The 25965-nt window shown below is 40.0% G+C and overlaps 1 protein-coding gene across 1 annotated transcript in view; it reads right to left on the reverse strand.

Annotated features, from left to right (window-relative positions):
• Window positions 1-962: 962 nt before the first annotated feature.
• The window catches only part of LOC117296117 (neuroblastoma-amplified sequence-like), a 61056-nt gene continuing 36053 nt past the window's right edge, over window positions 963-25965 (reverse strand). The window contains exons 30-57 of the mRNA XM_033778988.1: window positions 25162-25295; window positions 24415-24600; window positions 23185-23287; window positions 22180-22463; window positions 20453-20565; window positions 19900-19979; window positions 19364-19581; window positions 18939-19026; window positions 18455-18580; window positions 17744-18055; window positions 16854-16983; window positions 16596-16672; window positions 16051-16351; window positions 15690-15756; window positions 15118-15228; window positions 14527-14774; window positions 13550-13668; window positions 12723-12821; window positions 10823-10936; window positions 10092-10286; window positions 9717-9776; window positions 9255-9502; window positions 5663-5771; window positions 4503-4586; window positions 2848-2984; window positions 2589-2721; window positions 2151-2279; window positions 963-1969 (exon numbers count right to left, since the gene is read on the reverse strand). Of these exons, the coding sequence (XP_033634879.1) occupies window positions 1682-1969; window positions 2151-2279; window positions 2589-2721; window positions 2848-2984; window positions 4503-4586; window positions 5663-5771; window positions 9255-9502; window positions 9717-9776; window positions 10092-10286; window positions 10823-10936; window positions 12723-12821; window positions 13550-13668; window positions 14527-14774; window positions 15118-15228; window positions 15690-15756; window positions 16051-16351; window positions 16596-16672; window positions 16854-16983; window positions 17744-18055; window positions 18455-18580; window positions 18939-19026; window positions 19364-19581; window positions 19900-19979; window positions 20453-20565; window positions 22180-22463; window positions 23185-23287; window positions 24415-24600; window positions 25162-25295 (4293 nt within the window). The 3' untranslated portion in view covers window positions 963-1681. The remainder of the gene's footprint in view (window positions 1970-2150; window positions 2280-2588; window positions 2722-2847; window positions 2985-4502; window positions 4587-5662; window positions 5772-9254; window positions 9503-9716; window positions 9777-10091; window positions 10287-10822; window positions 10937-12722; window positions 12822-13549; window positions 13669-14526; window positions 14775-15117; window positions 15229-15689; window positions 15757-16050; window positions 16352-16595; window positions 16673-16853; window positions 16984-17743; window positions 18056-18454; window positions 18581-18938; window positions 19027-19363; window positions 19582-19899; window positions 19980-20452; window positions 20566-22179; window positions 22464-23184; window positions 23288-24414; window positions 24601-25161; window positions 25296-25965) is intronic.

Raw genomic sequence — 25965 nt, forward strand, 5'->3', positions numbered from 1 at the left:
GGTGTCGGATTATAGAGCAGTCACCTGTGAAACAATATTGAGGATGGTTGGGCTATAGAGGGCGCCAAACTAACTTAATGGGTTAGTAAAAATGATGAGAATCGCCATTGATCCCCAAACTTTGTTTGATTCCATTCCTTTATTGTAATTTTAATATTAGTTTTAGTACAATAACATTGATCAATATGGTAAAATGGATGTATTTCGATTGTAGTGATAGAAATAAGCTCAATATCCATTTGCACAAAATTCATAAAACCATTAAAAACACAGAAACATTTTACCACAAAATTACAAGCTTATACTTTCACAAATCTGTCGTTTGGTGTGTTTCATTAAACATAGAATGCCAAGATTATCTACCCTTCCCAATAACAATAATTATGTTTGTTCAGCTTTTCTTTTTTTTCTCTTTTTTTTTGTTGCTGGAGCCAATAATTAAAAATGAGGACTAATCCACTAGACACAAGAGTTTTACATATTTCCTGAAGGACTCCCTCCAAAAGGTTTCTTAAATATGGCCCAAATGCTATTCATTTGTAATTTTTTTCACACATTGTCCAAAACCACATGATGAATTAGAATGAAAATGAAAGTTAACAAAAATGTTTAGTTTCCGGTCAAGTAATTTCAACACGATCATTGACCTGTTGCTTTACAATAGATATTATAGGCCTTGCATTATTCTATTATATAGTCATCATTTTTTGAAATATCACAGCATTTTTAACATAATTATGTCCTCTTTAAAACCTTGGTTTGAGCTTGGCCCCATGGCTCGCAAGGCTTGGCCTGGTTTGGGCTTTGCCTAACGGTTTGGGCTGAGCCAATTAGCTTGGAGCCCTGAAAAAAGGAGCCCAAGTCAAGCCTCTGCCAAAGACTCGTTTTCCAACAGGGCCTTTATTCCATTATGAACTGTGTTATGGCCTTGGTTTCCAACAGGGCCTTTATTCCATTATGAATTGTGTCATGGCCCTGGTTTCCAACAGGGCCTTTATTCCATTATGAACTGTGTTATGGCCCTGGTTTCCAACAGGGCCTTTATTCCATTATGAACTGTGTTATGGCCCTGGTTTCCAACAGGGCCTTTATTCCATTATGATCTGTGTTATGGCCCTGGTTTCCAACAGGGCCTTTATTCCATTATGATCTGTGTTATGGCCCTGGTTTCCAACAGGGCCTTTATTCCATTATGATCTGTGTTATGGCCCTGGTTTCCAACAGGCCCTTTATTCCATTATGATTTGTGTTATGGCCTTGGTTTCCAACAGGGCCTTTATTCCATTATGAACTGTGTTATGGCCCTGGTTTCCAAAAGGGCCTTTATTCCATTATGATCTGTGTTATGGCTCTGGTTTCCAACAGGGCCTTTATTCCATTATGATTTGTGTTATGGCCTTGGTTTCCAACAGGGCCTTTATTCCATTATGAACTGTGTTATGGCCCTGGTTTCCAACAGGGCCTTTATTCCATTATGAGCTGTGTTATGGCCTAGCAATCAAGCGCATTCAACTCAATATCATTTGTTTTCAAAAATCTTAAAATGCTAATTATTCAGAAATTTATACTTTAAATAATAGTTTTAATAAAGCTACTCTAAACATTGTTGCAATGCCATTGAAGACTTACAAATGAAACGGCCCAACCGCTCGTGAATAACATTCTTACTTTTGAAACATTCTTACTTTCCTAACCAACACTTAAGTGCTGAGTAAGCAGTGTCCAGAGTGCCGAACATTGAATGTGCCCCCTGGAACCTCAACAGCAATGTACCTGCTGCCGTTTCATGACCTGCTGCTCTAAGCTGACCTACAATGACCTTGACCTTTGGTTTGAGAGGTTCGGCTTCCTGCGAGGTCAACAGGAATTGGATGAGAGGGGCGTAGTAGGGTGTGGTCGCAACCTTAGCAACAAGGTCATTATCAACAAGAAGGCAAAATAGTTGGTTGTCATAGGAACTTGGAGATATCTGAAAAACAAACAAAACATGTCACTTACAATCACTTTGCATCAATAATATTGTATTTTGGTTTACCTTTTCCTGTTAACACATGTTTTTGAATCTTATTTATCTGTGAAATGCCTTAAAGGCCCTCGCATAAGGCACTCTATAAATATTTTTAAATTAAAAGTAAAATTGTTGCTATTACCTTTGTATCTTGCTGCATATACTCCAAGATGAGTGGATATAGTCTGGTATCTCTGGTAACCAAAACAAGCTTCATGGCAGTCAGCATTGCTCCTTGGGCAACCAACTCTTGGTACAATACTTCAACACACTGTCCAAAAGATAACGAAGTAAAAACATTGCAAATCATTCGAAAAAATAGTTTGTGGCACTAGCAAGGAAAGACAGAAGAGATAAATCTTCTCAAGTGTACGATCAATTAAACAGTTTAAAAATGATAAAACTGACTTCTCGATTTGATTCAAGTCTCTACTCATTTTTACTCTAGTCTTGTAAATGAAATCCTGGTCCAGTAAAGATTCTGGGCTATGCATCTCAAGATTTTGTGGATTTTGCCCGCAAATTTGAGTCCTGACTGGGAACTACGTATTGATGGTTTGTGTGATGACCTATGACCCACCTCTGAGCTGATGACATCATTCTCTTGGAAGTATTCAAAGAGCTTGAGTAAGACCTCTTCATGTTGGCAGCTATCCTCATGTTGAATCCATTCAATCAGTAGCTGAACCCACGGAGTATCTGCAGTCTCGGTGCTGTAGAATAAACACAAATATAGTGTTAGTCACAATAAAGGGAATCAAGGAGTAGTAACAAGGTCTTACATGCCTATTAAAAACCAACTGAATGAAGTTGATAATCTTTCTTATTTCAATCCATACCTTGAGACTTGAAGTGGAGGCCACTGCTGCAGTAATTTGGAGAGAGTAATAAGCTGATCCATTGCCTGGCTGCTTTGTAAGAGTGATGTGAAGAGACGTTGGCGAGCTTCGTTAGTAGCTACATCCTCTTCACTCACCTAATAGATATCATCAAAACAAAATGTAGTTAAATCTACAACAGTGGTGTGTCACAGCCAAGCTGGCAAGCCTACTGGACTCAAGTTATATCTACACCAGTGGTGTGTCACAGCCAAGCTGGCAAGCATACTGGACTCAAGTTAAATCTACAACAGTGGTGTGTCACAGCCAAGCTGGCAAGCCTACTGGACTCAAGTTAAATCTACACCAGTGGTGTGTCACAGCCAAGCTGGCAAGCCTACTGGACTCAAGTTATATCTACACCAGTGGTGTGTCACAGCCAAGCTGGCAAGCATACTGGACTCAAGTTAAATCTACAACAGGGGTGTGCCACAGCCAAGCTGGCAAGCCTACTGGACTCAAGTTCAATCTACACCAGTGGTGTGTCACAGCCAAGCTGGCAAGCCTACTGGACTCAAGTTAAATCTACACCAGTGGTGTGTCACAGCCAAGCTGGCAAGCCTACTGGACTCAAGTTAAATCTACAACAGTGGTGTGTCACAGCCAAGCTGGCAAGCCTACTGGACTCAAGTTAAATCTACACCAGTGGTGTGTCACAGCCAAGCTGGCAAGCCTACTGGACTCAAGTTAAATCTACACCAGTGGTGTGTCACAGCCAAGCTGGCAAGCCTACTGGACTCAAGTTAAATCTACAACAGTGGTGTGTCACAGCCAAGCTGGCAAGCCTACTGGACTCAAGTTAAATCTACACCAGTGGTGTGTCACAGCCAAGCTGGCAAGCCTACTGGACTCAAGTTAAATCTACACCAGTGGTGTGTCACAGCCAAGCTGGCAAGCCTACTGGACTCAAGTTAAATCTACAACAGGGGTGTGTCACAGCCAAGCTGGCAAGCCTACTGGACTCAAGTTAAATCTACAACAGGGGTGTGCCACAGCCAAGCTGGCAAGCCTACTGGACTCAAGTTAAATCTACAACAGTGGTGTGTCACAGCCAAGCTGGCAAGCCTACTGGACTCAAGTTATATCTACACCAGTGGTGTGTCACATCCAAGCTGGCAAGCATACTGGACTCAAGTTAAATCTACACCAGTGGTGTGTCACAGCCAAGCTGGCAAGCCTACTGGACTCAAGTTAAATCTACACCAGTGGTGTGTCACATCCAAGCTGGCAAGCCTACTGGACTCAAGTTATATCTACACCAGTGGTGTGTCACAGCCAAGCTGGCAAGCATACTGGACTCAAGTTATGGTGTTTCTGATTAGCAAAGTATAAATCGAGCTCTTACTTCCTGCAAATGTGGATGAGAATAGCGTAACAAATAAAGATATGTGGCCTAGAGAAAAGGGAGACCAGAAGTATTAAACTCTTTTGGGAGAAGTGTTGGTTTAGAGAAGAGCAGGTGTGGTCTCAACGCTTCAAGCTCTGCTGAAGACAAGTATGCTGTTTGAAAAGTCAAGAACACATCAATTCTTCTCTGAGTCAACGCTTCTCCCAAAAGAGTTGTATACATGGATGTACCCGTAAGTGAACTACTATAGTTTTTGTTAAGAATATACCTGTTGTTTCCAGAGGGTTGATACAAGAGCCTCCGTACGATAGAACAGCAACAACATGGAATCTTCCTCATCAAGGTTGAAGGTCTAAAAAACAAAAATAACCAATTTCTAATTGTCAGTACCCAAACATTATTCAATATACACAGCAAGCCAATTACTACACAAATATATTATATGGACCCCTTTCACCAACATCATTTGTGGGGTGTCGTGGCCGAGTGGATAAGAGCACCGAACTCAAGCTCTGATGCTTCTGTTCAGCAGAGTGTGGGTTCAAGTCCAGGTCTTGACACTTGTGTCCCTGAGCAAGACACTTAACTATAATTGCTTCTCTCCACCCATGGGTAAATGGGTACCTGTGAGGGCGGAGATGGTTCTTGTGATTGGTTTAGCCATGTAGCGCATATAATTGTTGCACAGGCTGTATACTCCCCAGGGAGCTGAGATGGTTTAAGGAATGATTTAAGGCCCAGTGACCAGGGGTAATAATGTCGGAAGCGCTTTGAGACACCCCGTGAAAAAGTGCTATATAAAAACGTGTATTATTATTGATATTATTATCATATAAACACTATGTCTAAACTGCGCACTACACTATAACACATGGGAGTCAAATTGCTCGTACAAATGGTGGTAAGCATGTAAACACTATGTCTAAACTGCGCACTACACTATAACACATGGGAGTCAAATTGCTCGTACAAATGGTGGTAAGCATGTAAACACTATGTCTAAACTGCGCACTACACTATAACACATGGGAGTCAAATTGCTCGTACAAATGGTGGTAAGCATGTAAACACTATGTCTAAACTGCGCACTACACTATAACACATGGGCAAAATGCAAACAAAATAAAACACATGGAGACACTCCTCCTTATTGCAGTCACTCTATGGACATTCCATCGTTCTGTTTATTCAAGGAAAATCCTTCTCTTTAACACTGTTAAAAGTAGCTGTAAGGATGTGTGTCCATATAATCCACATAGTGTTTCATGTTCCTACATTATATTATGGATGTCGTTTGTTCTCAGGACGACACTTTGTATGTAGCGCTTGAACACTGACTCCCAAAAAAGGCAAAACTAAGATTATTTTGATAATGATGTCCGGTGAATTGGGTTTATACACATATTTCAGCCATGTGAATTAGCTTACCCTTTCCAGTATTAGCAGCAGATTAATTCGTAACTTGGCATCAATGGAGCTGTCACTACAAAATGGTCTGAGGACATCTAAGACTTGACTTGCTTTAATGAGAGTACCCCTGGAAGAAACATTAGACAACAGTTACAGAAACTACAGCATTGCTGAGGAAGAAACATTAGACAAAGGTTAAAGAAACTACAGCATTGCTGAGAAAGAAACATTAGACAAAGGTTGAAGAAACTACAGCATTGCTGAGAAAGAAACATTAGACAAAGGTTAGAGAAACTACAGCATTGCTGAGGAAGAAACATTAGACAAAGGTTGAAGAAACTACAGCATTGCTGAGGAAGAAACATTAGACAAAGGTTAGAGAAACTACAGCATTGCTGAGACAGAAACATTAGACAAAGGTTAGAGAAACTACAGCATTGCTGAGGAAGAAACATTAGACAAAGGTTAGAGAAACTACAGCATTGCTGAGGAAGAAACATTAGACAAAGGTTAGAGAAACTACAGCATTGCTGAGGAAGAAACATTAGACAAAGGTTAGAGAAACTACAGCATTGCTGAGGTATTCAGGTTGGCTCAGTTGGTTTTCCCTGTTTGGACTTTTTTCCTACAATATCTGAAACTGACATAGTCACTATTTTCAGCCAGGTCACAGATTCACTGCCCAGCACAGCTAGTTGCTCTTGATGGTATCTTCACTGTTTTTAGCCTACATGTCACAGATTCATTGCCCAGCACAGCTAGTTGCTCTTGATGGTATCTTCACTGTTTTTAGCCTACATGTCACAATTTCACTGCCCAGCACAGCTAGTTGCTCTTGATGGTATCTTCACTGTTTTTAGCCTACATGTCACAGTTTCATTGCCCAGCACAGCTAGTTGCTCTTGATGGTATCTTCACTGTTTTTAGCCTACATGTCACAGTTTCACTGCCCAGCACAGCTAGTTGCTCTTGATGGTATCTTCACTGTTTTTAGCCTACATGTCACAGTTTCACTGCCCAGCACAGCTAGTTGCTCTTGATGGTATCTTCACTGTTTTTAGCCTACATGTCACAGATTCACTGCCCAGCACAGCTAGTTGCTCTTGATGGTATCTTCACTGTTTTTAGCCTACATGTCACAGATTCATTGCCCAGCACAGCTAGTTGCTCTTGATGGTATCTTCACTGTTTTTAGCCTACATGTCACAGTTTCACTGCCCAGCACAGCTAGTTGCTCTTGATGGTATCTTCACTGTTTTTAGCCTACATGTCACAGATTCATTGCCCAGCACAGCTAGTTGCTCTTGATGGTATCTTCACTGTTTTTAGCCTACATGTCAGTTTCACTGCCCAGCACAGCTAGTTGCTCTTGATGGTATCTTCACTGTTTTTAGCCTACATGTCACAGATTCATTGCCCAGCACAGCTAGTTGCTCTTGATGGTATCTTCACTGTTTTTAGCCTACATGTCAGTTTCACTGCCCAGCACAGCTAGTTGCTCTTGATGGTATCTTCACTGTTTTTAGCCTACATGTCACAGATTCACTGCCCAGCCCAGCTAGTTGCTCTTGATGGTATCTTCACTGTTTTTAGCCTACATGTCACAGATTCACTGCCCAGCACAGCTAGTTGCTCTTGATGGTATCTTCACTGTTTTTAGCCTACATGTCACAGATTCATTGCCCAGCACAGCTAGTTGCTCTTGATGGTATCTTCACTGTTTTTAGCCTACATGTCACAGTTTCATTGCCCAGCACAGCTAGTTGCTCTTGATGGTATCTTCACTGTTTTTAGCCTACATGTCACAGATTCACTGCCCAGCACAGCTAGTTGCTCTTGATGGTATCTTCACTGTTTTTAGCCTACATGTCACAGTTTCACTGCCCAGCACAGCTAGTTGCTCTTGATGGTATCTTCACTGTTTTTAGCCTACATGTCACAGATTCACTGCCCAGCACAGCTAGTTGCTCTTGATGGTATCTTCACTGTTTTTAGCCTACATGTCACAGTTTCATTGCCCAGCACAGCTAGTTGCTCTTGATGGTATCTTCACTGTTTTTAGCCTACATGTCACAGTTTCACTGCCCAGCACAGCTAGTTGCTCTTGATGGTATCTTCACTGTTTTTAGCCTACATGTCACAGTTTCACTGCCCAGCACAGCTAGTTGCTCTTGATGGTATCTTCACTGTTTTTAGCCTACATGTCACAGATTCACTGCCCAGCACAGCTAGTTGCTCTTGATGGTATCTTCACTGTTTTTAGCCTACATGTCACAGATTCATTGCCCAGCACAGCTAGTTGCTCTTGATGGTATCTTCACTGTTTTTAGCCTACATGTCACAGTTTCACTGCCCAGCACAGCTAGTTGCTCTTGATGGTATCTAAGTTTAATTCCAAGACAGATATAGGAGTAATAACGGAATCAAGCAATAAACCATGAGGGAAACTGACTGGGGAAATAAATATAAACAAATTGGGTTAATTCTTTTCTAGAATTCAGTTGGATTTGACTCTGCAACCTCCAGATAAACGAGTTGGCACTCCACCAACCAAGCAAGCTATCTGGCCGGGTACATTTCAAGGGGGGGGTGTCACAAGCCCTACAGCTGTATACTTGGGATACAACCTGGGAGGCAGCAGAGAGATTATCAGATTATTCATCGATTAATTTTGAGGGGATGCAACATTTTATTTCATATATCAAGTAATAAACCACAAGGGAAACTGTCTAAGTTAGTTTGAAACAATTTAGGGTTGAACAAAGAAGCATTGTTCAACCCTAAATTTTAAAAAAATGTATTCAGTCAGGTTCCCTTGTAGTTTATTACTTAATTTAGAATAGTAACTTACTGTTGCTGTTTATGTTGGCTGACAGTAGTCAGTAAAAATACTAAAGAAATAGACAAGACAGTAACTTACTGTTGCTATTCATGTTGGTTGACAGTAGTCAGTAAAAATACTAAAGAAATAGACAATACAGTAACTTACTGTTGCTGTTCATGTTGGTTGACAGTAGTCAGTAAAAATACTAAAGAAATAGACAAGACAGTAACTTACTGTTGCTGTTCATGTTGGTTGACAGTAGTCAGTAAAAATACTAAAGAATCAGACAAGACAGTAACTTACTGTTGCTGTTCATGTTGGTTGACAGTAGTCAGTAAAAATACTAAAGAAATAGACAAGACAGTAACTTACTGTTGCTGTTCATGTTGGTTGACAGTAGTCAGTAAAAATACTAAAGAAATAGACAAGACAGTAACTTACTGTTGCTGTTCATGTTGGTTGATAGAAGTCAGTAAAAATACTAAAGAAATAGACAAGACAGTAACTTACTGTTGCTGTTCATGTTGGTTGACAGTAGTCAGTAAAAATATTAAAGAAATAGACAAGACAGTAACTTACTGTTGCAGTTAATGTTGGTTGACAGTAGTCAGTAAAAATACTAAAGAAATAGACAAGACAGTAACTTGCTGTTGCAGTTAATGTTGGTTGACAGTAGCGTGTAAAAATACTAAAGAAATAGACAAGACAGTAACTTACTGTTGCTGTTCATGTTGGTTGACAGTAGTCAGTAAAAATACTAAAGAAATAGACAAGACAGTAACTTACTGTTGCTGTTCATGTTGGTTGACAGTAGTCAGTACAGTCTCCATCTTACTAAGGAGAGTCTCTACATCCTCCAGACCCCTGCCTGGTTTCTCATCCTTGTCTCCCATCAGAGAGGTCATCAATGCCTGCAGTGTGTGCTGGACCGCTGAGAGTGACGTCCATTTGTCTAGAGTGGTCTGCTTCAACAGTCCATCAATAAGCTCCAATGTTGCACCACCAGTCAGTAATGACATCATTAAGTTCTTCATCTGAAATTGATTGGAATTTCTTTCAATTGAGGAGAAGTTTTGGATGCTTAAATTAGTGTTAAGGGGTTGTTAATTCAAAACCAAACTGCCACAACTCTCTCAAGCTTCCATTTATACACCTGGATTAAGACGAGCAATTATGGTAAATAGCCTACCAGCCATCAGAACTTACTAACCACAACCAGACAACATTCGTGCAATTTTACAATCTCACCTTATCCGTGTCTCCTTGCGTAAGGTCATACTGCACAGTAAACGATGACCCAGTCTTCTGCTGCAAGACAACAAGAACAATATGAATAATTCCTACTTTTTCATCAAAACTATTTTATCTGCAAAAGGGAAAACGCATGCAAATTTTTAAAGCACGCAAAAGTGTTACACTATCCCACTATGAACATCTTAACACTACGTGCTCAAATATGTGAGCATTTATTGGTTCAACCATTGTAGATGGCAACCTATTTAACAATATAATTTACACTAATTTTCCTGGTTCAAATGGCAAGGAATTCATCCAGGGTGTCATTAAAACAAACTGAGAAACCCACTTAAAAGGAAATCAGAAATGTAGCTACTAATTTAGTACCTTATCATAATCCTTAAGGTCCTGTACCCCGTCTGATTCCAGACTCTGTAGATGTTTCAGGTACTGTTGAAGTCTCTCTGATGCCCAATCCACAGTAAAGGCTCCCACTGCTGTGGCCAGCTTTTGTTTACCAGTCTGTTGACGACTGAACTTCAAAGCTCTAGTCACAATTTTCTGACGGCAATCAAGCTCCAGCTACTTGAAGAAAACGATATTTATAAACTTTATGAATGACAGACATTAGTTTGTGTTTCTGTCTCCAATGTTGTAGCATCAAATTCTCAGTGTCTAACAAGTGATTCATACACAACTTCTAGTTTCTACAAACTCAAAAAGCAACCAGTGTTGACGCAATGTACTGGAAACCATCATCACGATTATCTTGGTTGCGCCATTTGAGTGTGAAACAAAGTGTTTTGTTCCCTTGATGTTATTATTATTGTTGTTTGTTTGACCTCTGTTATAGAAAAAAACATTGTTTAGTTGTGATACAATAATCTAGCCGTGGAGTGCACCCTCACAAGGTCAAAACTACAGTCACATTGAACATTGACTATGCCAGTTACATTTGAGACACATGAAAAGTGGTAACCAAATTGCAATTTCTGCAGAGTTGATTAAACATTACAGGTGTCTAACTGGAACATAAGAGGAACATAATACACTCGCAAAGCTTTGATTCAAAGACTCATATCAGATTTTGGGGGCATATCAGATACAACAATACAAACCTTTTGGATGGAGTCTTCAGTGAAGATAACGTTTGAAATGAAGGAGGTAAAATCTGCCGGATTGATGCGATTGAATAACTCCCCACATCCTTCATAACGATGAAGCCAGTCAGCCTGAACAAACAAGAAGATAAAACAATGACTTTAACTTGGCTACTAGTGATTACACTAGAGGATAGAGGGGCACAGGGTAAGGGCATTGTACACTCCTCATTGTGTTACCCCTAAAAAAGAAAATAACAAAAATTACTTACTGAAATTGATTTTTTTGTAATAGACAGAATTTGATTTTTTAGCAATATCTTCTTTGGTATAATAACAAACAATGCAAGACAAACACTCCCAACATTATCATTGAGGTCTATTTTAATCACTCTTTATGAAATTCACGATTACTCAACTAGATCCCGTAATAACCTGTTTCTTCCTTTCACCCGTACCCTGTACTCTAGCAACACCCTTCGATTCACTGGTCCACGTCTTTGGAACGCTATCTCTAGCGATTTAAGAACAATGCCGTCTTATTCTTTATTTGGCTATTAAACAATAACAAATACAAGCAGATAGTATGTAAAATAAATAATATAAAAACAAAAGTAAATACAAAGCAAGACAAACAGTAAGGGTCTGTGGGTCAATTTAAGCCCTCATATAAAAGAGTCCTCCTCTCCCACTACGTACATAGCTTTTTTCTCTACTTATCTCTTTACTTTTGTTGTCTTCAGTTAGCCTGGTTTAATATTCTTTGTGTTTCTTGTGTCAGCATTTTGTAATGTCATTGTTTGTGTGTCTTGTCCTTGTTTCTTCTTCCCTGTTTTTGTTTGTTTGTTTGTTTGTTTGTTTGTTTATTTGTTTGTTTGTTTGTTTGTTTGTTTGTTTGTTTGTTAGTCTGTATAAAGGCTGTTGTTTACAAGCCTCGGCTTACTCTAACAGCCTCATGCTCTAGCTCCTCTCTTGTATATAGTTCATTCCGAGTTATTTATTTATTATTTGCTTTAACATTATATTGTTTTTGTACAATTTTATGTGCTTTTGATTTTGTTACATTTCTGTGTACTGTTTAATTCTCACAATTGTTCTTTTTCTCCAACAAGAGTATGGAATAAACGTTTTATTGAATTGAATTGAAATGACAACACATCAGGGAATCGGACTCCTTCACCAGTAACACCGGCGGTACCACCCATAAGACAAGGGGTCATGTCACCTGCACCACCACTAATCTCATTTATCTCATATCTTGCAGAGTCTGTGGTGTTCAATATATAGGTGAAACAAGAACTACACTCAAGAGGCGTTTCTACGGCCACAGATCTACAGTCAAGACCCAAAAGCTAGATACACCTGTAGGTCATCACTTCAATCTTCCTAATCACTCCATTTCTGACATGATCTTACAGGGCATAGAGGCACTAGGCAACCACAGAGAGACTGTGCGTTTGAGTAGGGAGAAACTCTGGATTAGACGCCTCCAGACCATTGGACCCCATTGTCTGAACATCCAAGAAGGAAACGACTTATAAACCTTTTGTTTTGCCGTCTCCTTTTTCCCCACAGCCTTTTAGCCTGAGCCTCATTCACTAATAAATTACTTTTTACCCAACCTCACCACCCTTGATGTTGTCCTTTGTGTTTCCATCTTCTTGCTTGTGGTCAAGCCAGTCCCTTCCCTTCACCCCCCCCCCCCTTTTTTGTCCCCCTATTCATTGTTTACCCCCTGCTTTTTTCTGTATGCTTTCTAACCCCATTCATGTATTTCCACTTCACTGCTTATTTTTCACTTAGTTACCTGTTCATATTTGTTGCGATGTCATTTAGCCTTCGAGAAAGACTCTGCTAGGGTCCAAACGTCAGGCCATGAACTATTTTTGAATTGAATTGATAACAAAACTAAACTTACTATAGACTCTGGAGCTTTCTTAAAGCCCTGATCACCTTCCCAGAATAGCTTGATGATGTAGGCCAAGAACACCTGACTGGAAGACAGGTTCCCACCTCCCTGTAACGATCAATCACAAATAATCAGGCAGAGATGACACACACAATCTAAGCAGATATCTTTTAGTTAAGTTAGTTCAATAGAAATAGAGTAATATTTAAGATTATAACACACCTCTTGCTTGTTCTGTATTCTGGTTGGCTGAAATACGGTCACCTGGGATGAACTACTAGAGTTTAGTGATCGCGCGGCGTGCTTTACGGGAACGAGTACCCGAGCGGGCACTAGTCTTTGAAAATAGTGCCCGGTTACAGAGCCCTCTCTTGACTTGAACCGTGAATAGCAACTACAAAACTTCCTTTCTTTTCCAGATTTCTGTTCTCATTTGACATTTAAGACCGAGCTGTGTTATAAAACACATTATTGACTGGCATAATTCGGTAACTAGTGTATGTCTATTCTCCACGGGCCTATGAGTGACCAGAAGAGGGGCCTATTTCCCTCGGCGTAAGTCCCTCTTCTGGTCACTCAAAGTCCCTCGGGGGAATAGACATACACTAGTTACCTCATCGCCAGTCAATATGTGTATAGTAGTACACGGGACCCATAATGAGGACCAGTCACTTTAAACTCTGCAGAGTTCGCTGGCTCGTTCAGCTTTGAAAAACATACCTATTTGATATAAAATACGGACCAGTAAAAAAACTGATGTGAAAATGACACGCCAGTTGTGGTGGTTCTGAAAGAAAGGTTGGAAAGGGTGGTTGATGGAGCACCAATTAACATACCTGTAGAGGTATCTTAGCTGCTACTTTAGCAATGACGTGTACATTTGCTCCACTCAGCACTGGACCAATCACATCCACTGGATCAGTCTCTCCATCTAATAAGCTCTTATAATCAAGACCTGAAAAAAAAACAGGTATCGGAAAGTATTCAGTTACACCACAGACTCTAATAAGCTCTTATAATCAAGCCCTGAAAAAAAAACAGTATCGGAAAGTATTCAGTTACAACACAGACTTAAACTACAGCGCTTGATTTCAAACTTTGGTACACACTCAATCCTATACCGATTCAATTTGACCTAACTTGAACACATTGTCACTACAAACAAGTCAGGGGACAAATTACAAAACTTGTTATGAGTCATCATATTTTTAGTCAAAATTGCACCTCAACACAATCAGAAATGACATAAATCAGAAATCAGCAAAATCAGAAATCCACAAAATCATTAATGACCCATCATAATCACAAATTTACAAAAACTAGCAGTCAGACAACAAGTAGCAAAACTTCACAAACAAACACTGTCTGCCAAGATTGACATTTATGGAGTCAAATTGCAAGTAAAAATTGTCGTAAGCTGCAACACCATATCGCCTAAAAACAAACATTGACTCTTAAAAAATTGCACCCAAGGTTATTACGACGATGACCTCATATGAATTTAAACCATAGAGTTGTATATAAGAACTAGAGGGCGCACTGGCCTATATACGCGGACCCGGCATGCGCGCATGCGGCCATTTTCTAAGTTGACAAAACAGCATCGAACAGCGTGTGTTTGTGCAGCAATTTTGTAAGTTGACACAACAGAATCACAAATAGCGTTCAATAAACACAAACTCCAACGTGTACTTCATATTCAATGCGCGTACAGAATGGCGCGCCTGTCTCTTTGCGGTCCCGTCGCGTATGTGCAAGCAACATCACCAGTGCGCCCTCTACTAGTTCTTATATATAACTCTATGATTTGTACCTGGTGCTGCTGACTTCAATTTCTTCAGAGACTTGATGTGTGTGTCAGGGGTCACCGAGCCTGTCTTGATCTTTGACCCACACTTATGAAGAAGTGAGTAGTAGTAAATAAGCCTGTTGTGATCGCTGCCCTCTATTGTTGGAAAGACGTATAGGTTGAGGCGGTCAGCAAAGTCAATGGGTTTTGATGTTAGTGTTGGCAGGATGCCAAGAGCTGAGATGTACTCTTCCAGTTTTGGAGTTTTAAAGCTGTAAAAACAAACAAATGAAAATGACAATATAAGCACATCTGTAGATCATGATGAAAGAATTAAATTTGACGAATGGGAAAACTACGGACTCTGTGCAACATCAGAAATACACAACTACAGGTTTGGACAAAATGTGGATTATTTCTTTCCTTCTGACTGCTTCACTTTCAAGAAAATGTGACGGCTTCTAGAGGTTTTGAGAAAATCCTGAAATCAGGAAACATCCTGAGAAATCACATGCCTGATCACAATAATACAAAGCTTAAGTTTATAATGCACTCTTTATTTTATGTGTAGGGCAAAACCAAAACAATCTTAGAACAATTTTTTATATTTCTTACCCGCTGTCTGTGAATAGGAATTCTAGATGTGTCATGTATACCTCCCAAAGAGGCAAATGATAACGATGAGCGAGTGACACCGACAGTTTATACACCTCTTCCTCTGTGGTCCTGAAAAGCAAGTTTTTGAATTGTTTAGATTATGAGACTGATTCGTTTAGTACCTTGAATGGGTTACGATGTACTGTGGTGCATTCAGCAGCCATTGCCAGAAATACCAGGGTAAGCCCCTTCTTTTAGCAATAAGTGTAACTGTGTAATTGTAAACAATAATAATGATGACAATTTATATAGCCTCTATCCATGAAACATGCTCCTGGGCGCTTAACAATTTAAAGAACATTAAAATCCATACCATTATAGAACCTTAGAGAAAATACAGAAAACATGTAATTAAAGGCAATACATAGACATGTGTGTACACTAACAAATCAAATAAGTAAAAAACAGTTAGGATAAGTGTCAAGACTGGGACTCGAATCCACATTCACCAGAGCTTGAGTCCGGTGCTCTTAACTACTCAACTGAAACAATCCACTAAACATTAATAGCTTAAATGAATGTGCACTTACATGGCAAGACCCAGGATTGTCTCATGTTTATATTCTTTATCCTGAGTGAAGCGAGCCACGTCAACACCTAAAAAACAAGAGACAAAAACATATTAAAAGGAAAGAAATGTTTCCAAACTTTGATAAACTTAAATTAACTGCTTTACACAAAATACATCATTTTAACAGCATGTCAACATTTCATTAACAGGTACATGTACATGTATAACTCTTATGCAATGCACAGCAGAGGTCTTACCAACTGGCAATTGTTTAATCAATGGAAAACAGTAACCATGGTAACTCAAGAAACTCAAAATACCACTGGTGGGCCACAACAATTTTGAAAAAACCTCAACGTGAAGGGGTTTGACTTTCTCACCTCGCCCTAAAGCCTGCAGTGACTCAGCCTGAGTAAAGTCAGCCAATAACTCCACATAACACTGCAGCTGGGATACCAGTGACTTCTCAACATCTGACCAATCACCACCATTGTCTCCAGTCACCTGACTCACTACTTGGCCAATCAGCTTACTGGGTGACTGCTGGTACCTAAGGTCAGGGGTCATGACTGTGGTTGTGTTAGTGGAAGAGTTCAGCTGGAGTGCGTAGTAGTAAGCAGCTAGCTGTAGGGTCAGGGCGGTGCGAGGAAGTTTCTCAAAGCACTGTTCAGCGTCTAAAGGCTGGACACAAGTAACAAATGGAGAAAAATTCCAGTAAATAAACAAAAAGCCAGTAAATTATAAACATTACCCTTAACACTATTAACAGCTGCTAGCCGACCAATAGAAAACCAATGACAAATATTTGAAACAAGTAACTAAAGTACAATGTGAAACCATTCATGGTTTTCTATGACAAACAGGTTTAAATAAATGTCCCTCTACTTTAGAATTGTAAGAAAATGTTTTATTTGATTAAACTTACATTTGGTAGAGCCAGCAGAAGGCAAAGACCTTGGGTCAGGTCATAGGTCATGACCTCCAGAGCAACTTGTAATAAAACTATTGGAAGCAAGCAAACCAAATGAAAAATAGAATTAATCAAACAATGCGATCCATACTACATACTATGAGAATGGTTTATGCCCAGATAGTTACATGTTTTTTTTTATTTCCGATTTCAGGCATGTGCAATGAAATTTAGATTTTTTTTTTATTGGGGGGGGGGGTAAGTAGCACTGACCTTCATTCTGTGTGACTAGATTGGGTTCACTGGTCCCCTCCATCAGTCCAGCACGTAAGAGATCCTGACTGACTTTCACTGGTGCCCCATCATTCTGAGATATGCGATACACACTATAGTCTATCTGCTCCTGTGAACATACATGTAAATAGCACAAACATTGAATTCTAGATACACCTAGACTGGGCTCCTGTCTTTATCCGCAAGGATAAAGGGTATCCGCAAGGATAAAGACAGGTCGCTGCTGCTAGATCCAGTGATTCCATTGGATACAATGATATGACTGAATATGTGCAGTGACATAGATGCCCAAATAGTCACTTCTCTCAAGTCCGCAATGGAATTTGACTGCGTATCTATAGTGTGAAACGACAGAGGTCAGAGTTCAAACTACACGCCGGTTTTGCATTTTTTTTAGCCCGGTCTCTGGCGTTATTCACGAGCCTCCAAGAATGACGTCAGACGTTCAGGCTAAGATACACCTAGCTCAGCCAACAGATAAATATACCTTTATTTGCATTAGATGCTCTATATGCAATACCCCCCCCCTTTATTATGTCTTCAGGGATTCTTTAGAAGACAAATCGGGCATGGCACATGAAAACTGCTCACAAAAAGTTAGGAAACTTTTTTCAATCAAGGGTATATTTTTATCATTTATTAATCTGTTTGTATTAGGTTATATATCAATGCAAAGCTGTATTCCTCTTTAAAATGATACCACATTTGCAAGTTTAGATGACTCTTTGACATCACAGCCACAAGATTTTGGTTGGCAAAAGAACAGGCAGCGCGTAAAGTTTTCATTCCACAGAATTTGTTTTCCAATTTTACTTGACTGTATCTTGAACAAAATCACAAAACTAAACCCGGGGTCTTGAAAAACTGACCTTTCCAACATAATGATTACTGATCATCGTTGAGTAGAATGGATGGCATCCATGACGTTCCATCTTGGCGTTCCCATGACCTATGACCCCATACACTTCTGCCATGTCACTGTTGTTTCCACCAAGAGGGCGTACCCATTTCAAAGTATCTTTCCACCATTTCCTATCCCCTACAGCGGCTAGTACGGCCTTGGTTGTCGTCCCAGTAGCAGCAAGAACTGCTTTGGTAGTAGTGCCTGTTGCTGCTAAGACTTGTCTCGTCTTGGCCGTTGTTTTGCCAAGAGCTGCACGTAGCGCAGTCTGATCTTCAGGCTATAAGAAAGCAACAATAATAATCAAGATTTATATATGCACAGTTCTACCATGATGCAATACAAAGGACACTCAAGTTTAATCAACTAAAATATAAAACCAAATGTAAGGTATAAGAACATTATCAGACAAAAGTTTGTGACATAAAATTAGTCTTGAATGCTCTTTTAAATTGCTCTTAATTGGCAAAGGTTGTATGTCTGTATCGCACCCACGTGATATGCTGTGGATTTAGCTTTCAGTGGACTCGAGAAAAGTACTGACTATACAGTGCTTAACACACATCTGTGAATGGGTTCAACCAAATAACATTCTTGGTCCTTGAGCAACTCTTAAAAAGGAGGAATTCCAAACAGCGCCATGTTGAGCATTTTGAAGGTAACGTTGCTCTTTAATTACCTGCAATGCTTCTGCAGTGTCTACTTCCATATCATCAATGGCTTCCGGATCTTGTTCTTCGGCATCAGTTACAGTAGTGCTTGCAGTACTGTGTGATGAGTGCGCATTCACTGAGAGGCATAAAATCTAAAACAAAAACCCAAATACTTTTTTTTAATAAACTAATTGCGAGTAAGATGTGAACAGTGTCAGGCACAATGTCTTGCTAAATCACAATTTACCACTTACATTTGAATTCTTCAGACTATAGAGACAGTTGCGATTTGGGCAAACTTATGTATAGTAACCTCCAGACGAGCAAAGCCTGGTTTGCATTGTTCTACCTAAGTGACGACGGCCAGTGAAAGGGGTCTCATAGATAAAAACCCAACTCTGAAATCAACCCCCTTCCTAAAAATAAAAAAAATAAAAACAGCAACAAAAATAAAACGACTTGATGGAAATATTTTAGTATTATGAGAAAGTAAAGAAGTTATTTGCTGACCTGTGTCTCCAAAGCATTTCTGGCTTTCATGATGACCTGGAGAGACTCAGCGTCAGAGTGAGCCAATGAGAAGGACAGGAGCTCTCGTCTGATTTCAAAAATAAAAATGGTTATTCATACAAAAGATGGCATAATACAGCAATGTGATCTATCTTTAAATAATGAAACATCCTACAAAATGGGCATTGCTATTATTATTCCTACTATTGTTTTAAAACACCTAAACCAAGTAGCCTGTGAACTACAGTGCTGAAGTTCACTTGTAAGACATCCTTGGTTACATTTCCAGAAATATGTAACTGTGACAATCATATAAATTTTGTACACGCAAGCCTTCACCAGTCAGAAACTACCGTAAACTGAACTTTATCTTATGAGTTACAAACAACAACCTAAAGACAATTCTTTGAAGGTTCAGAACTTACTTTGCAGAGAGATCTCTGAATTCCTCTGCCATGGCTAGTGTATAGCAGACACTCCAACCAGGGCTATACCCATCCTGTATAAGCTGTGTACATGTATGATGCATCCCTCTGTAGTCTGAGACGGCCAACGCGGCTTCAGCAACTAACACCAGAACAAGGCCTTTCCTATCCTCTGCATTGGTTCCTGATACTCGCAGAAGTTTGGATAGACGTAGAAGCTAAAATGGAAATATATAAATTCATGTATTGATACATGTACCATGACTATGAATCTTCATAGAAATAGAAAATAATCAATGTTAAACACAATTTTAGCCAAAATTTATCAGTTTTACCATTAAAAAAATAAATTAAAAAAATGGGTAGCACATTTGTGGTTTTAACCAACTCCCATTAGTGATATGTATTGTTGCTCAGTGCTTCTAAAGTCCTGCCGAAAAATAGAATCAACAATCATACCACTTGAGTGGAATTTGAATTCTTGACCCCTGCACCATTTGCAAATCTAGATAAAAATATAGTAATAATAATTTTACCTGTTTGGAGTCTTTGTAAGCACTAGGCATCGAAGCTAAGACAGTCTTAACCAGCTCAAGTCGATTTGCACTAAGCCTCACTAAACACACACAAACAAAATAATAATATAATGTAACTTATTTATTCTCATCATCAAGCACATGACTAGAAACTTTGAGACACTAGGCTCTCCAATATTAGTACTCCTGGTCATTTAGGTTATTTATTTAATTCCTTAAACCATCTCAGCTCCCTGGGGAGTATACAGCCTGTGCTGCCAAATATGTAGCGCAATCAAGGCTAATTCAATCACAAGAACTATCACTGCCCTCACAGGTAGCCTTTTACCCCTGGGTAAAGAGAAGTCTTTAAAGTCAAGGATACATCCGCTGCGCTAAACCGCTCGACCATGAACAATGTAATTTACTAGTTGTAATCACTTAAAAGTGCCAGGCTAGCTACGAGGTTTAGAGTTTGTATATACTTACCTTGCAGTGGGAGTATGGACACATCGTAATTATCTAAAAGTGCCAAGCTAGCTATAAGGTTTAGAGTTAGTTTGTATATACTTACCTTGCAGTGGGAGTATGGACACATTGTAATCATCTAGAAGTGCCAGGCTAGCTATGAGATCTAACTCTTCCTGTACACCAGACGGACAATCAGTCAATAGTTGCAGGCAACATCTACAAGAGACAAAAAGATAAACACACACAAAGAATTAGGGTCATAGATTGGTAAACACAAAAGGAAATGACCACAAAACTTACTTGGTGAGACGCATTGCAGCTGTTGAAAGTAAACTTTGAGAAAAGATTCCCTTCAAAGTAATACGGTATGGATTATTTTTTACCCAAAAAGATTTGAATCTGAGAACTGATTGTATCTCAGATTTCTGAGGGTTAGTGTCCGTTTATGAAACAATAGCACGTTAAACAACCTTTAAGATAGATAAGATAAGATAAGAGCTTTATAATCCCACACTATATAACTTGTAACCCTACACATGTACCTTGCTAGATCCATACAGGAATCCATTAGATCAGCTGATGAGTTAAAGAACTCTCTCGCTGCTGATAGTACCAACTCAACTTGTAACCCTACCTGGCTAGATCCATACAGGAAACCATTAGATCAGCTGATGAGTTTAAGTACTCTCTCGCTGCAGATAGTACCAACTCAACTTGTGACCCTACCTTGCTAGATCCATACAGGAATCCATTAGATCAGCTGATGACTTTAAGTACTCTCTCGCTGCAGATAGTACCAACTCAACTTGTGACCCTACCTTGCTAGATCCATACAGGAATCCATTAGATCAGCTGATGACTTTAAGTACTCTCTCGCTGCTGATAGTACCAACTCAACTTGTGACTCTACCTGGCTAGATCCATACAGGAATCCATTAGATCAGCTGATGACTTTAAGTACTCTCTCGCTGCTGATAGTACCAACTCAACTTGTGACTCTACCTGGCTAGATCCATACAGGAATCCATTAGATCAGCTGATGAGTTTAAGTACTCTCTCGCTGCTGATAGTACCAACTCAACTTGTGACTCTACCTGGCTAGATCCATACAGGAATCCATTAGATCAGCTGATGAGTTTAAGTACTCTCTCGCTGCTGATAGTACCAACCCAACTTGTGACTCTACCTTGCTAGATCCATACAGGAATCCATTAGATCAGCTGATGAGTTAAAGAACTCTCTCGCTGCAGATAGTACCAACTCAACTTGTGACCCTACCTTGCTAGATCCATACAGGAATCCATTAGATCAGCTGATGAGTTAAAGTACTCTCTCGCTGCTGATAGTACCAACTCAACTTGTGACTCTACCTGGCTAGATCCATACAGGAATCCATTAGATCAGCTGATGACTTTAAGTACTCTCTCGCTGCTGATAGTACCAACTCAACTTGTGACTCTACCTGGCTAGATCCATACAAGAATCCATTAGATCAGCTGATGAGTTTAAGTACTCTCTCGCTGCTGATAGTACCAACTCAACTTGTGACTCTACCTGGCTAGATCCATACAGGAATCCATTAGATCAGCTGATGAGTTTAAGTACTCTCTCGCTGCTGATAGTACCAACCCAACTTGTGACTCTACCTTGCTAGATCCATACAGGAATCCATTAGATCAGCTGATGAGTTAAAGAACTCTCTCGCTGCAGATAGTACCAACTCAACTTGTGACCCTACCTTGCTAGATCCATACAGGAATCCATTAGATCAGCTGATGAGTTAAAGTACTCTCTCGCTGCAGATAGTACCAACTCAACTTGTAACCCTACCTTGCTAGATCCATACAGGAATCCATTAGATCAGCTGATGAGTTAAAGTACTCTCTCGCTGCAGATAGTACCAACTCAACCGAAGTCTCATAGTCAATCCTCGGCAACATAGTGCTGTGTTGACCTTTGACCAGGTTGTAACTTGACCCAGCTGATGAATCTTGAGATGATGAGGTCGCTGAGGAGGAGGAGGCGGTTGGCAAGGAGGAGGAGGTTGTCAGCATCTCACCGGCTAGCTGGATGTTTGGCAAGGAGCTGGATCCAAGCAGACTCTCAGTGTACACCTACAAAGTAAATTTATCTTATCAATGAACCGAAGTATCTTGCACAATGAAAACATTCAACCTGCCTAAAAACCCACAAAATGTTCAAGTTCAAAAGTTACAACAATGTAAAATGTAAAGTAGACATGGCAATGAAAACCAAGGTTATGAAAGAACTGTAAGAACTCCTTAGTCCCCTGGCCACAAGTAACTTGGAGAAACTTAACCACTTAATGCCCAATGTGTCGGCAAGCAAATTTTTCACAAGATGCTTACAGCAGACTTGATGTGAATGTCACATTGGATGATAGAACAATGGCCACCCATCATCTTTGCACTACAGAGCTTGTGGGTACACAGCGATCACTCTCTGATTCACCCACAAAAAGAGAACAGATACTGGTCACAGATCCTGGTCACAGATAGTGCTAAATTCTGCCTTTGTGGGGGGGGGGGGGAGTTAATGTGTAATCCTTAATTTCTGACCTTTGCCTTCTACTTCAAGAAGAGGATTACATGGCATCCAAAGACTGTAGTTGGCTCCAAAATAAGAGAAACAACAAGTCTTGGTGCTTCAAGAAAATATAAAGAATTTCTTTGTGCCAGCGATACTCTCCAAGAAATATTATTCCAGAATATTTGAGAAAATAATCCCACCATTGTGGAATGGAAATATTGGAAGCTCACAGCATCAACTAGTTCAGTCTTATTAAAGGTGGTCAAATTAGCCCAGTATACATACCTCATAGCAAAGCTGTTGATCTAAACAGGTGTAAACCTTGCGCTGGAGTTCTAGCATGTCCCTCAGAAGTTGTTTCCACTCTCCTGATTTTAATGGTGGCTTCCTAGAATGAAGGGAAGAAACACGAAATATTCCTTCAGTCTTATTCTTTATAGTTCACTGTTTAAAAACTGAAACTGACATTACTTTTTCAAACAGCGTATCAAAGGGTTCAAGAATTGAAATGTATTTTATTTCTTTAGATTTTGTTCCACTTCACGAGTACTACAACTTTAACATTGACACTCTGCAAACAACTCATGCTGCTTACCCAATTTATCTTGGCCCAATTTCATCAAGCCTGTAAGCACAAAAACTTGCTAAGCACATAAAACGTTTGCTTATGCCTATGCAGATGATGATGCATAAACACAAAATGAGGCAGCAAGATCCAATAACAGTTGGGGGTCGCATCCAATTTGACCTTTGGCGAAATAGCCTGAGGATAGAAATTTAAAAATTGGCCTTGTGGACACAAAAGACCTTGTATTCGGCTCAGTCCTAATCCCATGATCTTGACCTTGCCTGTTTTAAATGGGCATTTAAGACCTCATCACCACTCTTTTATTCCCTAAGTATGCACCCTGTGTTTCAATGACACACAAACTATTTGATGAGGATACCTGCGAGCAGCTTGCCTTGATAGTCTGATCATCAGCCCCTTGGCTTGCTCTTTGTCTATCTGAGTATCTTGTATGAACTGTGGAGGTTTAGGGACATCGAGGGAAAGAACGATCTCTGCAGCTCTAAGATGACCTGAACTTACCTGCGAGCAGCTTGTCTTAATAGTTTGATCATCAGCCCCTTGGCTTGCTCTTTGTCTGTCTGAGTATCTTATGAACTGTGGAGGTTAAGGGACATCGAGGGCAAGAAGGATCTCTGCAGCTCTAAGATGACCTGAACTTACCTGCAAGCAGCTTGTCTTGATAGTCTGATCATCAGCCCCTTGGCTTGCTCTTTGTCTATCTGAGTATCTTATGAACTGTGGAGGTTAAGGGACATCGAGGGCAAGAAGGATCTCTGCAGCTCTAAGATGACCTGAACTTACCTGCAAGCAGCTTGTCTTGATAGTCTGATCATCAGCCCCTTGGCTTGCTCTTTGTCTATCTGAGTATCTTGTATGAACTGTGGAGGTTTAGGGACATCGTGGGCAAGAAGGACCTCTGCAGCTCAAAGATGACCTGAACTTACCTGCGAGCAGCTTGTCTTGATAGTCTGATCATCAGCCCCTTGGCTTGCTCTTTGTCTGTCTGAGTATCTTGTATGAACTTTGGAGGTTTAGGGACATCGTGGGCAAGAAGGATCTCTGCAGCTCTAAGATGATCTGAGAGATGCCCAAGCTGGTCATGAAGAGCAGACGTCTCCTCGGACTGCATCCTAAGAATTATTACAAACCAAAATACATGCATTATATACCAGAAATTACAGTGGGTCACAAGAAGGGTTGGGGAGATTGGGGGAAAACAACTGCGAAAATTGGATTAAAATGGTTGCTCAAGTATGTAATAAGTAATGTATAATAGTTTCCAAACTTATATATCGGATACATAAATGCAACAAAAAAACAAATATAAAATACCCTAAATACCTTCAGTGGGTCACAGGGTGAGGTATCAAATGGATATGACAAAGCTTAGATTGGGAAACCCACATTCACTCCAGTATAATTTTTCTAAAGGAAACCTTGTCTGTGCTTAGCGTATTTTGTTTGCCGGACAGCTTTATGAAATTGGGGCCAGATTTTATCTCATGGCAGTTGCACTGGCACTTAACCTGCATTCTATACACCATGCAGGGACCACTTTGGTGCCACATACATAGCTTTAACGTGTAAAGAAAACAAACTCACGCACTTGAACAGTTCCCAATGTTTGAATACGCATGAGACTTGCACAGACTATTGGTGTAAAAGAAAGACAGACTTCTTAAAACTCTTACCCAAAACTCCTCCTAGGCATACAGTGAAGCACTGCTAGCGTTAAACTCAGCTGGTCATTTCTCTCTGAAGCATAGACACACTGTAATGCTAAACTCATTAATAAATGACTCTCTGTCACGATTGATCCAGCATTCTACAATGAGATAAGAAAAGGATGCAATCTTAAATAAATATTTTAAAATAAGATGCAACTTATCTCCAGCCCAATTCACTCCACTGCAGGAGCAAAGCCCCTTCATGACAACAGACAACTCAAGATTTAGTTTTTAACTCTTTCAGTGTCCGTTTTCTTTTGTGTTTTGAACCTAATATGTCCAGCTTTTTTAGCCTTTTCAAAATTCTGTATTATAAAAAGTAACTAAAGGCCGGTCACACAGGCCCCGATAACAAGAACGAAAACCAGAACGATAAAAATGCACGCCCTCGATTGGTTGAATAAGCGTGGGCATATTCTGCGTGGAGCAATTCAACCATCCAGGGCGTGCATTTTTATCGTTCTGGTTTTCGTTCTGATTATCGGGGCCTGTTTGACCGGGCCTTAAGTCTGTCTAACCAAACAATCTTGATTTAGGTTGCTGTGGTACATGTACATCCTAAAGTCAAAACTATTTCTTGAGTGATAATACCCTCTCATGATATTATAAGTTATCACACAAGCGCGAGTGGAATACGGACAAATATAGCGCTACTGCGTCCGCGTTGGATATGGGACACAGACGCGCTATATTTTCCGTATTTTCACAAGCACGTTTGTAATAACGTATTTATCTTCAAGCAAACTTGGCGCGTGACATAGAACACAC

This window comes from Asterias rubens, chromosome 10 (genome assembly GCF_902459465.1).
Source record: "Asterias rubens chromosome 10, eAstRub1.3, whole genome shotgun sequence".
Classification (NCBI taxonomy): domain Eukaryota; kingdom Metazoa; phylum Echinodermata; class Asteroidea; order Forcipulatida; family Asteriidae; genus Asterias; species Asterias rubens.